We start from the raw sequence: 17,892 nt of genomic DNA on the forward strand, positions 1-17,892 counted from the left end.
TGGTTAGCTCAAAGGCTGTGAGTTTTCAACACTGGGCAGGCCTGCAAACTGACACCCAGGCTGGCAGAATTTGCCTCTGGAGCCATTGGGTAGTGGGTGGCCTCATCTTCTCCTTCCTGACTTTGTTCCCTTCTTCCTGGAAGGCCTCCAGCTCAGATCTCTGCTTACTCTTTCCCTCCCATCAGCTTTCCCCTGCAGGCCCTCATAGGGCTGATGCCACCTCTGCACCCCTCCCAGGTCTGTGTGCTCTGCTGCCTGGGGACTTTGCTGCTCCACCGTTGCTCTCAACTGCCATCGGAATTTTCTCTTCTGAAGATTCTCAGCAGTTGGTGCCTGGGTTCTGCAGCCAGGTGGACTATGAGGCTCCAAGGCTGTTGGGGTTCAGACCTTGCTATGGGGACCTGGCAGCTAGTATACCAGAAACGCACAGTGAATATGTGATGAATCAACCTAATAGCTTACTTCCCAGTAAGAGTTTCAGGACAGCAACAGCTGTGTGTGAGAGCCCCCAGTCACTGCTTCTCATTTTCCAGGGGCTGTCTCTGCCTTAACTGAAGAAAAACCTGATGGGGGAGCCCAGGCAGACCCAGCAGAGGGAGTCTGTGGCTGGGGGACATCGGCCCTCCTGTGGCCCTTCTCTTTCCTCCTGCTCTTGCTCATTCTTTGCCGTGGCTCTTGTGTCCTTCCAGGCAGGTGGCTGAGCACAGGCAGCCTACATAGATGGGGCAGGGCTGTGTGGGGATTTAGGTGCTGGATGTAATCAATGTTTTTACCTTTGCATGGCAACAGTGAGAGGAGACTAATGTCTCCAAGGCTGAGGCGCACACCTCACCCTCTCACTCTGGGGGCTGGGCCTCTGGCAGCCCCTGGCTCTACCTCCCAGGGCTGCTGGGTCCTGCTGCCCTTGCGGGGCTGGTGGGGGTATGGGAAAGGGAGCTGGAGGAAAGACTGCCCCCACCTTTGACATCCCCAGGCTCCCCACTGTTGCCGCCTCTCCTGTATCAGCTCTTGAGGCCATTTTAGAGGTGGAAAGAAGCCCTGCTTTTTTTTTTAGCACACAGAAAAATATGCTGGCCAGGTGGGACCTCACTGGATATGAGCCTATGGTTTAAGGCCTTTTAAGAATGGAGGTTCAGGACCCGGGGCCTTTCTGGCGCTCTGCTCGCCAACTCCCTGTTTTGGGTTTGGGCAGGCTTAGAGGGGCTCTCCTGCCAGAAAATCCCCAGTCCCACTCTCCTGGTAGACCAAGGCCTTGCAGATCAACTCTGTGCCCCTGGGAAGAGAAGTGGAGCCTGGCCTGGCCTCCTTGCTGAGTTTGGCTGAGCCACAGGCAGAGGGACACACAGGAGCAGCCCTGGGCACTGGGGTGTCTGGGGCCTCAGCTACTACAGGGGCAAAGGAACGTCTATGAACAGCTCTCACTGGGCCTGCTGTGCTTTCAGACACAAGAAATAGCTCCACTGCCTGGGCCAACGTTCTGCTGCCTCCTCCTTTGATGGTAGCAGTCAGGTCTTGTGGTAAGAGCTGGGCCTGCAGGGATTTACTATCTAGAATGACTGCTCAAGAGGGGCCGATAGTTGATTTGGAGAGAAAGCACACATGCATTAGTCACCTCAGTGTAACAGTGCTCTGCTCTGGCAGTGACAGGATCACAGAGGAGGGCTACCCATCCAGGGCCCGTGTCCTTGAGGTTTTGGAGCAGGGAGAGCCTGAGCATTGGAAAGCGCTGAAGTCATGCCAGGAGTGGGATGTGGGGGAATCAAGGGGTGGGGTGGGTATGGGGATCCTAGCGTGGGGAAGGCACTGACGTGTGACATAGCAAGGGTGAGGATACTGGGGGAACTGAGTATTGAGGAAACAAGTGGATGGTAGGATTGCAGAAGGAATGAGGGGCAAGGGGTGACAGGCTTGTTGGGCCTGGATTTTATTCTGTGAACTCTTCTGGGAAGAAGGACAGGCAGAGGGCCAGATGGGCATTTTGGATGGAGCTTGCTGGCTGCAGTGTGCAGGGGACAGGCAGACCCAAGTGAAGCCAGGAGTTTGGGACACAAGAGGAGGCCACTGCAGTGAATGGGGTAGGAGATGAAAAGCCCCAGTGAGGGTGGGGGGAAGGGCAGGAGGGCTAGTTGGGAGGAGGGAAGGGGTTGCAGGTTCGGGGTGGTCTTGGGTAGATGCCACCAACTAAAAAATGAGCAGAGTTGGGAGGTGAGGGTGTTCATGACATTCGGTCTCTGTGGCCTCAAGGGAGATGGCAATGCAGGTGTCTGTTGCTCCTGGCCAGGCTGGGCAGTTGGATATCAACCTTCACAGGTTTCCTAAACCACAGTCAATAGATAGTGCCAGAAGGGTGAGGGGAAAAGTGGGCAAGGACATATTCCTGAGGATAGATTATAAGAGGCAAGTGGAGAAGCAAGACAGGGGCAGAGGAGGCCGGGGCTGAAGGGCTGGAGAGCATGATGCTGCTGAAGAAGAGGGCTGTCCCTCACAAACTTTGGGGGTCTTCACCCACTCTCTCCTCTCACAGTCTATGAATGGGCTGCTGAGGGTAGTGACCAGCCTTAAGGGCTGATGTCTCCCTCAGGTGCCTAACACTATGTTTGACATATACTTGGTGCTAAATGAATGTTAGTGAAACCCACTGAACACAAACGTGGCACAGAGGCCAGTGAGAGGAAGACTGGAAGCATTGGTGGATTTGGCAATGGTCAGGGGGATGGTGTGCCATTTGGTAGATGAGTTGGGGGGACAGGAGAAGTGGGGATGGAAGCTACACTTCAGCAGGCTGAGGAGGCAGTTTTTTTTGGGTGGAGTTGGGTTGGGTGGGGGTGATGAGGAAGTGGAAGACAGTAAGTGTCTCAATTCCTCATAAGAGTTTGTCTGAGACAAGAAGGAGATAAAGTGCCGAGCTCACATTTTGTGACTAGAGCGTTTTCTAAGAATTTAAAGGAACGTTTTTTGCTCCTCTTTCTCCTCGAAACACGGCATGTTCCTTGTAGCAAAGTTAGAAAAATACATAGAAGAAAAGAAACTTCTGTAATTCTGTCCATTAGAAACATATCCTGTTCAGCCTCAGAGTAATTTCCTTCTGGACTTCTTCCAGCTTTGTGTTTTAGAAGAAATGGTATCATTTAGTGCATTATTTTGCAACGTATCTGTTTCACTTAGTAGTTCATGAATACCTTTCTCTTGTGGATGCTACTCTTCTTCCAAAACATCCTGTGAAGTTTTAATGACCTCTCTATCTCATATCTGGGATTCAAATGCTTTGAAATCCAACAGGTACAAAGGCGCGTTCGTGGGAAGGTTGTCCCTTTTATTTTCTGCCTTGGAGCTCACTCATTTTTGCTCCCTGGAGGCAACTGACACTCCTTTACAAGCAGCAAATTTAGTAGTTAGATCATATTCCATTGCATAAATGTTCCGATATTTATTTTTTAATTTTTATTCTTTTTTGAGACAAGATCTCCCTCTCCAATATTTATTACAATAGCTTTCCATCTTGAATATTTGGATGTTACTGTTTTATTTTGCTATTATACATAAGGTTATGATGAATATCCTTCTGGCTGAATCTTTGCATGCATACTTCATTTTGTTAGAATACATTTTTAGGGGTATGATCAGCTCCTTTTCCGTCGGACTCTTTGTCAACCGCTTTGGCAGGCATAATTCAACGCTGATTGTCAACCTGTTGGCTGTCACTGGTGGCTGCCTTATGGGACTGTGTAAAGTAGCGAAGTCAGTTGAAATGCTGATCCTGGGCCGCTTGGTTATTGGCCTCTTCTGTGGACTCTGCACAGGGTTTGTGCCCATGTACATTGGAGAGATCTCGCCTACTGCCCTGTGGGGTGCCTTTGGCACTCTCAACCAGCTGGGCATCGTGGTTGGAATTCTGGTGGCCCAGATCTTTGGTCTGGAATTCATCCTTGGGTCTAAAGAGCTCTGGACATTGCTATTGGGCTTCACCATCCTTCCTGCTATCCTACAAAGTGCAACCCTTCCATTTTGCCCTGAAAGTCCTAGATTTTTGCTCATTAACAGAAAAGAAGAGGAGAATGCTAAGCAGATCCTCCAGCGGTTGTGGGGCACCCAGGATGTATCCCAAGACAGCCAGGAGATGAAAGATGAGAGTGCAAGGATGTCACAAGAAAAGCAAGTCACCGTGCGAGTGTCCAGCTACTGACAGCCCATCATCATTTCCATTGTGCTCCAGCTCTCTCAGCAGCTCTCTGGCATCAATGCTGTGTTCTACTACTCAACAGGAATCTTCAAGGATGCAGGTGTTCAAGAGCCCATCTATGCCACCATCGGCGCGGGTGTGGTTAATACGATCTTCACTGTAGTTTCTCTATTTCTGGTGGAAAGGGCGGGAAGAAGGACTCTGCATATGATAGGCCTTGGAGGGATGGTCTTTTGTTCCAAGCTCATGACTGTTTCTTTGGTATTAAAGGATAACTATAATGGGATGAGCTTTGTCTGTATTGGGGCTATCCTGGTCTTTGTAGCCTTGTTTGAAATTGGACCAGTCCCCATTCCCTGGTTTATTGTGGCCCAACTCTTCAGCCAGGGCCCCCGCCCAGCTGCGATGGCAGTGGCCGGCTGCTCCAACTGGACCTCCAACTTCCTAGTCGGATTGCTCTTCCCCTCTGCTGCTCACTATTTAGGAGCCTACGTTTTTATTATCTTCACTGGCTTCCTCATTACCTTCTTGGCCTTTACCTTCTTCAAAGTCCCTGAGACCCGTGGCAGGACTTTTGAGGATATCACACGGGCCTTTGAAGGGCAGGCACACAATGCAGATAGATCTGGGAAGGACGGCGTCATGGAGATAAACAGCATCCAGCCTCCTAAGGAGACCACCACCAATGTCTAATTCATGCCCCCTTCCACCTCCCTCCCAGCATGGGAAAGCCATCTCTCCCTGAACAAGGGAGAGACCTCATCAGGATGAACCCAGGACTGCTTCTGAATGCTGCTACTTGATTCCTTTTTCATCCCACGCACTCCATGAGCACCCCAAGGCTGGGGTTTGTTGGATTTTCAATGGCTTTTTAAATATTTTATTTCCTGGACATTCTCTTCTGCTTAGGAGAGACCAAGTGAACCTATCTTCATTTCAGGAGGGATTGGCCACTTGGCATATGACAACTTTGCCAGCTTCTCCTCCCTTGGGTTCTAATATTGCCACATTAGGGGATATAGGAGAGGAAAAGTAAGGTGCGGTTCCCCCAACCTCAGACTTAACAGAAAGCAGATAGACATATGAGTGTGGAAGGCAGAGGGGGTTTATGTAAGAGCACCTTCCTCACTTCCACACAGCTTTACACAGCAAGTAAACTTGAGTTTTATTTATTTTATCCTCTGGCTTAATTACATAATTTTTTTTTTTTTACATTAAGTTCCAGGATACATGTGCAGAATGTGCAGGTTTGTTACATAGGTATATATGTGCCATGGTGGAAATATTTATTTTTTTAAGCATAATTTTACCAAATAATAAAAACAGAAGGAAATTGAGATTAGAGGGAGGTGTTTAAAGAGAGATTATAGAGTAAAAGATTTGATGCTGGAGAGGTTCAGGTGCAATAAGAAGAATTTAGGGAGAAATGTAGTTCATTATTGGAGGGTAAATGATGTGGTGCCTGAGGGCTGTATGTTACCTCTTAACAATTTTTGTCCTTCAGATGGAAACTCTTGAAGTTTAATTTTTCATAAAAGTCATATGCTTATATAATAAAGCTACTGATTTCCTTTGGAATTTTTTTCTTTAAGATAATAGTTTACATGTAGTAGTACTTGAAGTCTAGGATTATTAACTAATATGGGCATTGTAGTTAATGACGGTTGATGGGTTCTAATTTTGGATGGAGTCGAGGGAAGGGAAAGTGATTTTCTAGAAAGCCTGTTCCCCTCACTGGACGAAATAACTCCTTCTTCTTGTAGTAGTCTCATGACTTTTGAAGAAATCTGCCACCTATCTTGTGGGAACTATTCAAATGAGAAACCAAAAATAATTGATTCTTGGTAGAGAGATTCATTATTTCTCCACTTTGTTCTTTAGTAGATTTTAGGTGTTGATTTTCTGTTTTATTTTAACTCATACCTTTAAAGGAATTCCCCAAAGAATGTTTATAGCAAACTTGGAATGTGTAACCTCAGCTCTGGGAGAGGATTTTTTCTGAGCGATTATTATCTAAAGTGTGTTGTTGCTTTAGGGTTACGGCACGCTTGCGTATGTCTGTTACCAGGTCACTGTGGTCCGATGCCGAGTGCCTTAGGGGACTTGAATCTTTCCCATAAACCATGTTTGAGATAGTATGAGTCAATGTGCAGTGTAGCCACACTTGAGAGGATGAATGTATGTGCACTGTCACTTTGCTCTGGGTGGAAGTACATTATTGTTGACTTATTTTCTCTGTGTTTGTTCCCACAGCCCCTTTTTCATATGTTGCTCAATCTCCATTTCCCTTGTTGGTGCTTACACATCTCAGAACCGTTAGCGAAACCCTTGCCAGTGACAGTATTTTGGTTCTCAGTTCTCACTGTTCCTGTGGAGCCTTTGAATATAAACACACATAGCTGAGGCCAGGTGCGGTGGCTCTCGCCTGTAATCCCAGCACTTTGGGAGGCCGAGGCGGGCGGTCAGGGATTCGAGATCAATCTGGCCAACATAGTGAAACCCTGCCTCTACTAAAAATGCAAAAATTAACTGGGTATGGTGGCGGGCACCTGTAATCCCAGCTACTCGGGAGGCTGAGGCAGGAGAATCACGTGAACCCGGGAGGCAGAGGTTGCAGATCACGTCATTGCACCCTAGCCCAGGCCACAGTGCAAGACTCCGTCTCAAAAAACAAACAAACAAACAAACAAAAAACACAACATAGCTATGGAGTGGGGTTTAGCTTGAAAAGGTGACCTTGCAATTTCACGTCAACTTCTGGCTCCTCAAACAGTAGGTCGGCAGTAAGGCAGGGTCCTGTTTCTCACTGAGAAGATTGTGTATATTTCCATATGGATTTTCTATTACTAATGTTACTCTGATGCTTTGTTTTAAAATAAAAATTCTGAATGTACATAAAAAAAAAGAATACATTTTTAGAAGCAGAATTTCTGGGTCAGAAGGTAGCACAAATTAAAAAAAAAATCCGATATCAGATTTTTTACCTCCAAAACAATCTGTATCGATTGACATCCCCTAGCAATGCACAGGAATGTTCGTATCCCCGCCTAAGCCCTCTACCTGTGTTACTAAAACTCACTTCCTCAAACGGTGCCAACTTAGTGGGTGAAAGGTGCGTGCGAGGGCCTCTAATCCTCATTGTGAACTGAACTTTTAAAGGGTGTGAGTACCATCTTGGGAAAAATAGGAGACTAGGTGATGGCTCCAGGGAGGTCAGCTCTGAGTCCCCAGGGAGGGCTGACCTGTGAGAAGAGTAGAGGAGATAATCTAGTGTGGCTTGAGGTGGCTACATTGCCAGTGGGTGCAAAGTCCAGGGACAGGATTCTTCATTTTTCAGAAACCCCCAGGTGGAAGGGGGAGGGCCCCAGGCCATGAGAAGCATGAAGGCCATGAACGATTCAGAACCTGAGGTCGTGGGACAATTGGCACACAGGCATGATTTTTGTTTTTCCCCCTCAAAGAGACTATGGTATTCTTTTTCTGACAACTTACTGGTGCACTAAAAGGGGTTCCTGGAACAGGCTTGGGGGTGCTGCTGGTGAATGCTCTTGGGTGAGCAAAATGCCCCTCTCTCTAGAGTTTGCCCCGTGGACAGGCTTGGGGTAGGAGCCTGTGTCCTTGTATCCTCTGATGCTGGGCTGTGCTGCTTGGGGAAGGGAGAATAAAGACTGCTTTCATGCACCCAGCTGAGAGTGGGACAAGGGACACCAAGGGCTCCCTTATTCATAAACCCCAGATTTTAGAAAGTTTGCACTGAAGGGTGAACCTGAACATTGGGAAGAACAGGATATTCCCTCAACATTCACCTACCCTTTAGGTTTCTCTGAACAATTCCTGCTTTTACCACATCAGCCTCAAGGGCGAACTCCTTCTCTTTGGTTTTTCTACACTGCTGTAGACAGGGCAAGTCTCTAGACTACTTAGTTTCTTTAAAAATGCAGGACAAAAAGGAGAAATAAAATAATTTGACTTCCAATACGTAGTCACATGTCTTTGGGTTAGGATTGCCAGATGTCCCCCTGGGTTGTTTCCAGTCTGACTCTTAAGTTTGGGAATCCAAATTTTGTCCCTACCCCTCAGGGGCACCTACAAGGAACATAAGCCTCCTTGACGTTCACCATAGAGAGCTGGCACCAGAGTGAAACAGGCAGCTCCAGTCCACTCTCTGTGAATTTGGAGTCATACCTTGCTCTTACAGTTTTCTTGTCCCCCAGCTATTATTTCCTGTTGATTATGCCTCTCAAATATGGTTTTATCCAAGGCATAGTTTTGGGCCCAGGTGACATTACCCCATCCTGCACTCCAGCTGGATTCTTCATTAGCCTCTGCATTTGTCCCCTAGGGCTTCTGTGAAAGATGACCACAAACTAGGTGGCTTAAAACAACAAAAATTTATTCTCTCACAGTTCTGGAGGCCGTAAGTTTGAAACCAAGATGCCAGCAGGGTTGGTTCCTTCTGGAGCCTATGAAGGAGGCTTCCAGTGGCTGCCAGCAATCCCTGTTGCTCCTTGGCTTTTAGACACGTGGCTCCAATATCTGCCTCCATCATCACATAGCCTTCTTTTCTTCTTTGCATGTCTTCTCTTCTTAGGAAGATACCAACTATTGGATTCAGAGCCTACCCCAATCCAGTATGACCGCATCTTAAGTGGGAACATCAGCAAAGACTCCATTTCCAAATAAGGTTACGTTCTGAGGTGCTGGGTCGACATGAATTATTTCAGGGCAACCATTCAGCCCATTGCAGTCTCTCTGACTTCAGACTCCTCCTTCTACCTGTCCATGCTACGGACCCTGTTGGAGTCATTTTTCTTAGACCTCACGCAGTGGAAGCGCCCCACCCCTGCTCTCAAGCCCTTCAGTGACTCCCCACTGCCAACAGAATAAAGTCTTATCTCTTTAGCTCAACTTGTGAAGACTCACCATAGTCTGGCCCCTGTGATCTTTTCTACATTCCATTTCTCCATTTATCCTACACACTCCCTATCATCCCATGGGAGAAAGGTCTCCTACGTTGTTGAACATGCTGTGAACGCTCTTTTCTCCTGCCTCCTTCTGTCTGTTGCTGAGCTGCTCTTTTTCTCGAACACCCATGTTATATATCTTTCCTTGTTCATAAGGATGTTTCCAGCCAGCCCATGTCAAAGGGCTCACCTGTCTCCATAGACCAACCCTAGCCCACATGGTGCGCTGCGCCATTTCACAGTCTGTAGTGTGGCTGTCCTCTACTGGTGACATTTCTATTTTCCATTTCCATTTTACCCAGGGGCAAGCCTGTGTGCCATACTTCTTTGGGTCCTTGGTTTTGACAATGGTGTTCAGACCATGTGGCTTCATGGTCAATGATTTTGTGTGCTGCTGCTTGTGTGAGCATGCTGAATTGCTCCATGCCTGCAGCTCCCTCTAAAGCCGATGGAGAGTCCTGTGCTGAGATGAATGGGGGGAAAGGAGAAAATTGTTGCCACTTTGAGAGCCAAGGGCAGTGGTCTTTCCAAGGAAGAGTGAACTAGCAGAATCACTGCAGGAGAAGCAAATTCTGGAGGATGGATGCCAAGAGGCACCGTAGGAAAAGTTGCAAAGATATATGTGCGGGAAACCACTGCTCCCATCCTCCTTGGGAAACAACTGGCAAACAACATAGTTGGCAAAGGATAGGGACCAGGAGGGAAGTAAAAGAGGAGACAGAGTACAATGAACAGAACAGATGTCAATGGCCTTATCAGCTTTAACAGATGATCTGAAAACTTTAAAGTAACAAGGAAATTTTTATTCTCATAATTGTTAGTAGCGTCTTTTGCTAGCTCCTCCGACGTGACAGTGATTGACAATTGGCAGCTGGGTCTTCAAACTCTCTTCTAAAATGTTGCATCTCTATGGGGACACATGAGGAGCTTAGCTCTTCTATCTGGAAGTAGGTGTCCTCTAAACTTTCTTGTGTTGTGTACTCTGTTTTTTTTTTTGACTGTCTCAGCTGCATCAAAGCCCCATTGACATTGCCCTTTGGGATCAAAAGGTAGTCCACCCGAGAAGAAAGAGTAGAGTTTTAAAGAATTGGGGTGAGAATTCTGGGCAGATGGCCAAGGTGTGGGCTCCAGGCTGAGCTCACTGACACATGACATTATGTGTTTCGGGTACTGGGATAAGTTTCCAATGTTAAAATCTTTGAAGCCACCAGGGCCTTTTTTTTGGCTGCGTCTTGGCAGTACGCCTTCATAAAGTAGTAGGTTCAGAAACTCGGGCTAAAGAAAGCATCCAGAAAAGATTGTCTGCCTCTGCAACAGTTTGTGGGTAGCTTGTAATTGTAGTTCTGATCTTGCCAATCTGTCTTATAACTCTAAATGTGTGGTCTCATCTAGCTAGATACAGAAAATACCTATCTTCTTACAGAAGCAGGCAATCGTCAACTCCATTAAAAAATTATGGTTTTTGGACATTCCACCTAATAGGAATGCCAGTTTGCCTTCTGATATGTTGCCAGTCTTGCCATTTCAGCGTCACTATTCTGCACTAGAGGAGGAATTCATTTTAAGTTCCTTTGTCAGTAAGTCTTCCATGCAACATATTTGTTTCCAGGTCCTAATGGCAATTCCTCAGGAAAAAAAAAAAAAAAAGATCAGCGCTCAAGTTTGAGTTTGTCTCATTCATCTCCATAAAGAATATCCATCAGTTTGAAGTGTCTTTTTGAGAATCAGAAAGGGGAAAGGAGATAGGAGGCAAAGGTTGTATTCTTCGAGATCCTGCTCTTAAGCAGTGATTCTTCTCTAGCACTCCTTATTACTAGAATTTTCCAGCCATCTATAACAAAAGCAAAAGTACAAAGGGCATTTAACACAAACCGAAACGTGAAACAATCTTTTGATGGTTCAGTGTCATGACTGTGACTTGGAATTTTTCACTAGATTAAAAAAAAAATCGCATACGCCCAGGTAGTCTCTGCAATGTTATGAGGCTGAAGCAATTGTGGATGATTGATGTCACTCTTCTAGCCATTTCCTGTTTCCACAGAGAGAGGCCAGGTTAATCCAACTCCATTCTAACTTCGGAGGCATCAAGGATTCCAGGCAGTGTCTCCCGTGTTTCTTTTTCCAAGTGAATTCCTGGAAGGAAACAATGACGTCCATGTGTCTTCGCATCCCCAGGAACCAGTTCAGTAACTGGCACATAAGAATACACTGAAAAAAATTTTGTTTTTGAATGACAGCGATTGATAAGTAGTAAGGGCCTCATAAATATAGGACATTGTACTCGTATTTTTCTTCTGAGCATACAAGTATTTGCAATGAGGTTGCACTGCAGACTCCACAGCCATTGTGGCACCTGGGGCTCTGTGACTTGGAGGCAGAGGATATGGAATGCCGGCGAGAAGAGGGAGATTGTGGTGTGGATGTGAGGGATAAGGGTGAATTAGTTTCCTACAGCTGCTGTTACAAATTTACCACAAGATAAATGGGTTAAAACAGTACAGATTTATTATCTCACAGTTCTGGAAGACAGAAGTTCAAACTACTGGCAAAGTTCAAAGTGTTGGCAAGGCTGTGCTCCTCAGGAGGCTCTAGAGGAGAACTTTTTTCTTGTCTTTTCCTGTTTCTAGGGGCCACCTGCATCCTTTGGCTCATGGCCTCTTCCTCCATCTTAAAAGCCAGCTTCTTCAAATTCATCTCTAATTCTGACACTACTTCTCTTGCTTCCCTCTGTCATTTATAGGGGCCCCTGTGATGACAGTGAGCTCACCCTGATAATCGAGGTGAATCTCCCCATCTTAGGGTTAGCCTATTAGCAACCTAAATTCCACCTGCAACTTTAATTTCCCCCTTGCCAAGCACCGTGACATATTCACAGATTCTGGGGAGGAGGGCATGAGCATCTTTGTCGGGGCATTGTTCTGTTCATCACAGAGAAGCACTCAGATATTCTGGAGTCCAGTGTCCTCATTCTATACTTGAGGAAGCTTGGGTTCAGTGGTTTTATGTTAATTCCAACAGTTTTTGCCACAGGAGGAGGAGAATGTCTATCCAGGAGCCCTAATCAAGACTCAGCAGGAAGCTGGTGGCTTCCTTTCCTTCCTTCCAGTTCTTCCTTCTACATATGGGGCTCATCGCATTCCCACTGACTCAGATGCTGAGGGGCCAGACGGAAGGGACAGTGGTCATTGCATCAAGTCAGAGAACAGATCTGACCCATCTAGTTCTTCCTTGTACATCTGTGCCTCATCCCATTTCCACTGACTTAGATGCTGAGGGGCAGACTGAAGGTACAGGGGCCATTGCATCGAGTCAGGGAATCTGACCCATCTAGTAGAAGCTTTTGTTTTGGCAGAAGCACAGGCTTTTACAGGTGCAGCTGCAGGGTGTGACCTACTGGGGACATTGAGCTCAGTGACCATGGGCCCCGAGAGTCTGAAATCCTGGTATTTCTCCCAAAGCAAAGTCCATGTAGGGAAGCCAAAGTGTGAGTCTTACCTGGCTGGTTTACCACTGACTGACATTTGCTGCCTGGGCAGCTGCTGTAGGTGCCTGGAAACCCTGTTGGACTAGGACTGGCCCCAGCAAAAAACAAGTGTTTCAGCTGCCCAGTATCCTCTGAGTGGATGCTGGTGATTCCGGTATGGATCCCAGGTGTAAGGCAGCAGGTGGTCCAGGAGGCACCAGAAGAGGTCTCTTGTCAAGGTCAGGGCCAGAGAGGAAGGCACAGGGGACCTACTGCATGAGACTTTCACTTGCAAAGAGCAACCCATGATGAGGAGGGAGGACGCCTGGGGGCATTGAGTCTCATCCATAAGGGCACCTTTTCCAAGTTACTTCGTTTTGTATAGCTGCACAGTCCCTCACCCTCACCACTGTACCAAGAGCTGGCAGCTGACAAGAATACATCTTCCAACCAAGATCCCTTCTGGGACCAAGGACACAAGGACCCAAGACCTTCTTGCTTGGAAAGCGAATTCCTCAGAACTCCGAGATGATGCCAGTCTTGGAGGAAGATGACATGAGGACCCAAGACCTTCTTGCTTGGAAAGTGAATTCCTCAGAACTCCGTGATGATGCCAGTCTTGGAGGAAGACAAGGTGTTGCGAGATGGCTGCGATCCCTGAGGAAGGCAGCCACAGTCTCTGGTGGAGAATTACGAGGGACCCAAGCAGATGGTTGGTGGTGGAAATGTCACCTCAGTACAATACTATAGAGTTTCCTTTCACCCCCAACAGCCGATGGTTTCCAGGGGCGAAGAGTGAAAATTGAAGCAAAGTGTCTACCGTCCAGGTGAGAGCCACATCCTATGGCTGAGGCCTGGGGGCATTGGGGACCACCAAGAGTGAATACTTTTCCAATTAAGTGAAGTCTTTGGACAATATTCCTGAGCAATAGCTAATGTTCTCTGAAAGAGACAGAGCATTAGCCCCTGAAAGGGCGAGGGAACTTGTAGGAAGATGTATGTGAGTACAAACGTGAGGAGAACATGCTGAAGTAGCCCAGGGGCTCAGTTGAAGCTTAGGACTGGTGTTCTGGTGGCTGTGCTGGGGGTGAGGGTGGCAGTGTGAGATAGAGGTGAGTGAGCAGGTTGGGTGGGAAAGAGGAAGAAACCTAGGCTGTTGTGTTTCTGAAGAGACCCCGTATCAAGGAAGAATGGGGGAATTTACCAGCTGGGGGGATATTTATTTTGTGGAAATGACCCCTAAGTGGGTAGGGCTAAAATCCTGCTGGCCTGGGGGAGGAAAGAAGCCTAATGCACTTTGTCTAAACCCACAGCTGCAGGGAAGGAGGCAGGGCGCCTGCCACCCCCAAGGAAGAGTCAGTTCAGAAGCACAGCAGCTGCTGGAAACCCAGGAGGTTTCCAGTTCATTCCTGCTGGGACCTGGCGAGAGTTGCACTATCAAGGCTGCAAGAAGTGAGCCCCCTAGGGCACAGCGGAAAGGGCATTATGAAAAGGGGAGACTGCCAGCTGTTGAGTGGCTGGACAGGATGTGGCTCTGCGGTCACTTGAGGCTCTAATGCCTATTAATTCTCTCAGAGGCTGGGCAGCAGCTGCCATGCATTTTGTTGGAACCTGGGCTCTCCTGCTAGGAGTTCCTGAGGGCAGGAAGGCTGCAAGTTGAGGTTTTCTTTTAGGAATTCATTGTTCATTTGGAAAATGTACAATGACTCACTATGGCTCTTTTGGCTCCTGATGGCTTCTGATGTATACAGACTGGAATAAGAGAACCTAGCAGAAATGGAAGCAGAGGCAAGAAGTAAGACTTTGGGCCTGAAAGAAGACTGGGGGAGCAACCTCTAAGACCTTCGTCCTAGGCCGGGCGCGGTGGCTCAAGCCTGTAATCCCAGCACTTTGGGAGGCCGAGACGGGCGGATCATGAGGTCAGGAGATCGAGACCATCCTGGCTAACACAGTGAAACCCCGTCTCTACTAAAAAACATACAAAAAAACTAGCCAGGTGTGGTGGCGGGCGCCTGTAGTCCCAGCTACTCGGGAGGCTGAGGCAGGAGAATGGCGTAAACCCAGGAGGTGGAGCTTGCAATGAGCTGAGATCCGGCCACTGCACTCCAGCCTGGGCAACAGAGCGAGACTCCGTCTCAAAAAAAAAAAAAAAAAAAAAAAAGACCTTCCTCCTGGTAAATAAGAAGGGAAGTGCTCTGGGGAGCCCATCCTAGAAGCTCATGATTTGTGGGGACTCTGGGTAAGAAGAGGCCCCTGAGTGACCGATGAGCTCATCTGTATTAGGCCAGGTTTGTTCTTCTTAGAGAGACTCTGGCGACCTCTCTGCGTTATTGTGAGAGGAATGAAGATTAGACCATGAAAACAGAAAGTCCTTCAGGCTCTGGAGCAAGGAGAGTCCCTAAAAATACATGATCAGTCCAGCATTTCTTGGAGCTGGAGAGGACCTGCTTGAAAAAATCCCAGTGGTCAGCATTGCGTTATCAAGTTACTTCTGGTTTACTGGAAACCAAGAACTTACGACAAAATTGAATCCATTTGTCTTAGTCAACTGAGGCTGCTATAACATATAACATAGATCAGGTAGCTTAAAATCAACAGAAATTTCTTTCTCCCAGTTCTAGAGGCTGTGAGTCTGAGATCAGGGTGCCTGCATGATCAGATTCTGGTGAGAGCTCTCTCACAGGTTGCAGACTGCTGACTTCTTGTATCCTCACATGATGGGGAAAGGGTGAGGGAGCTCTCTGGGATCCTTCATAAAAGGGCACTAATCCCATTCATAAGGGCTCTACCTTCACGACCTAATCACCTCCCAAAGGCCCCACATCCTAATACCATAACATCAGAGACTAAGCTTCAGTGTATGAATTCTGGGAAGACACAAACATTCAGTCCATAGAACAGTTTCTGGATTTCCATCCTAAATCACCAGGTAGGTTTCTGATTTTAACCCAGTTAGCACAGGCTTTTGATAATGACTGCTAGGTAATATGTTTGTGTTTGAAAATGTGGTGTGACATTATCTTTTTTTTTTTCTGGAGATAGGGTCTGGCTCTGTTGCCCAGGTTGGAGTGCAGTGGTGTGATCGTAACTCACTGCAGCCTCAAACTCCTGGGCTCAAGTGATTCCCCTGCTTCGGCCTCCTAAGTAGCTAGGCATGTGCCTCTATGCTTGGCTAATTAAAAAAAAAATGTAAAGAGATGGTTTCACTATGTTGCCAGAGCTGGTCTCAAACTCCTGGGCTTAAGGGGCTCCTCCCATCTTGGACTCCCAAAGTGCTGGGACTACAGGCACGAGCCACCGTGCCTGGCCCATCATTATTTTAAAGTTATATGATATATCAAATCGACTATTCTTCTAGAATTTCAATATGATTTGTTAAGGTCTATAATGTAGCCTGTTACTACCTTAAACCTATGGATTCACTTAAGAAGTGAAGTCGTCATTGTTGGACCTATTCTTTTGATTAACAGAGGTATGTGTGAAGGGCAGGAGAGGTCAATGGTTAAGGACATAGATCATGGAGGCCTGCTTCTGGGGTGAGGGGTCTCTATTTTGCCTCTTAAGTGTGACTTGGGCAAGCTTCTTAGCTCTTCTGTCCCTTAGTTCCCTCATCTGCAAAATGGGGATAGAAATACTGTCATTCTCATCAGGTTATTGTGAAGATTGAATGAGTTAATAGATGTACAATATGCTGAACAGTGCTTGGTCTCAAATATTAGCTATTTTTATCTCTTATTTCACTTCTTAAAAATGTATTTCATTCATGTGGATTTTGCAATTATTTTTTGAAGAAAAATTTAGTTATTTTCCCGTTCTGATAGCATGCCCAGGAAACAAGATGGTTTCTGTTTTGGGACAGATGATTCTGGAAAGATGCTGGAAATATAGTACATTAAACAAAATCTTCCAGTATCACTAGGCTTAACCTAGTATTAAGCCCTGTCTTTTTTACAACATTGCGGTCTCAGTAAATGGTGGATAAATAACTTCAGTACATTCACCAAGTTATTTTTGGTTGTTTCTAGGTCTGGAGGCCAGGAAAATGTCAATGGAAAGCAGCCAGCATGAAGACCCCACAGTGTTCCTCCCTCTACTAGTCGGTATTAATCTGGAGCTGAGATGCTCCCAATATGGTTCGGACATTTGTCCCCTCCAAATCTCATGTGAGAATTTGATCCCCAGTTTTGGGGGTGGGGTCTAGTGGGAGGAGTTTGGGTCACGATGGAGACCCATCATGAATGGCTTGGTACCCTGCTCACCAGGAATGAATGAGCTCTCTACTAGTTCACTGGAGAGCTGGTTGTTTAAAGAGCCTGGCATCTCCCCCACTTTCTCTCTTGCTCCCCCATCTCACTGTGATAAACATGCTCCCCTTTGCCATCTATCATGAGTGGATGCTTCTTGAAGCCTTCACCTGAAGCAGATGCCGACACTATGCTTCCAGTACAGCTTGCCATACCATGAGCCAAAATAAACCTCTTTTCTTTGTAAATTACCCAGCCTCAGGTATTCATTTGTAACAATGCAAAATGGACAAACAGAAAATTGGTACTGAGGAGTGGGGCTTTGCTATAAAGATAGCTGAAGATGTGGAAGTAGCTTTGGAAATGAGTAAGTTGGCAGATATTAGAATTTGGAGGGCTTAGAAGAAGACAGGAAGATGAGGGGAAATTTGGAACTGTTAACCAAAGGATGATGAGGTTCATAAATGTGGAAAGGAGAGCTGTATTTCTCATAAATGGTTGCAGCCTGCAGGGTGGCCATTCTGAATGGCTGGGAAGCATAGCCTCTGGCCAGAAGCCAGAAACAGGCACTTGGAGTGTCAGAAAAATAAAACAAGGATTGGTGCTGAGTGAGGTGGCCAAATATATATTCAGCAAGCTATAGGAGGAGCCATGCATATTTATGAAAGAAGAAACATGCACATGTGCAGTTGACCTCTAAGCCCCTTCATGGGGTCCCATGTTCAAAAAACGGTAGTGTTAGCAAGATGTGACGGGGGAGTTTTTGGGTCTCTGACTTCGAAAGATGAAGCAGAGGACACAGAACCCCTCAGTCAGTGCACAGCCTCCCTAGACTGACCAGAAACTCTTAGTGGTTGGTGGTCTCTTATCAGGAAGGAATGCTGGTTGGTTGTTCTGTTGAAACTGCAAAAGGGAGGGCCAGTATCAGGTGGTTGGTTGAAATCAGTAGTGAGGTGACTCTTTTGAAAGGGCTGATTCCAACCTAAATGCTCATCAATGATAGACTGGATAAAGAAAATGTGGCACATATATACCATACTA

The 17,892-nt window shown here is 46.7% G+C and overlaps 1 protein-coding gene and 1 long non-coding RNA gene across 3 annotated transcripts; both read left to right on the forward strand.

The window, feature by feature from the left end:
* The first annotated feature begins 367 nt into the window (after positions 1–367).
* LOC117070178 lies at positions 368–17,216 on the forward strand. Of its 2 annotated transcripts, XR_004431818.1 has the most exons (5): positions 368–1,517; positions 13,380–13,434; positions 13,921–14,059; positions 14,281–14,402; positions 16,633–17,216. It is a non-coding gene; the product is annotated as an uncharacterized LOC117070178 (long non-coding RNA). The 2 variants fall into 2 exon arrangements; XR_004431817.1 differs by lacking the exon at positions 368–1,517 and having other exon boundaries at positions 13,185–13,434.
* Positions 3,602–5,758, forward strand: LOC117070177 (solute carrier family 2, facilitated glucose transporter member 3-like). Its single transcript, XM_033188913.1, has one exon. It carries the CDS (start codon positions 3,617–3,619, stop codon positions 4,181–4,183), a length of 567 nt encoding a protein of 188 aa, XP_033044804.1. The 5' UTR covers positions 3,602–3,616; the 3' UTR covers positions 4,184–5,758.
* Positions 17,217–17,892: the final 676 nt, after the last annotated feature.

The sequence above is a fragment of the Trachypithecus francoisi genome, unplaced genomic scaffold (assembly GCF_009764315.1).
Source record: "Trachypithecus francoisi isolate TF-2019V2 unplaced genomic scaffold, Tfra_2.0 Lachesis_group3, whole genome shotgun sequence".
Classification (NCBI taxonomy): Eukaryota; Metazoa; Chordata; class Mammalia; order Primates; family Cercopithecidae; genus Trachypithecus; species Trachypithecus francoisi.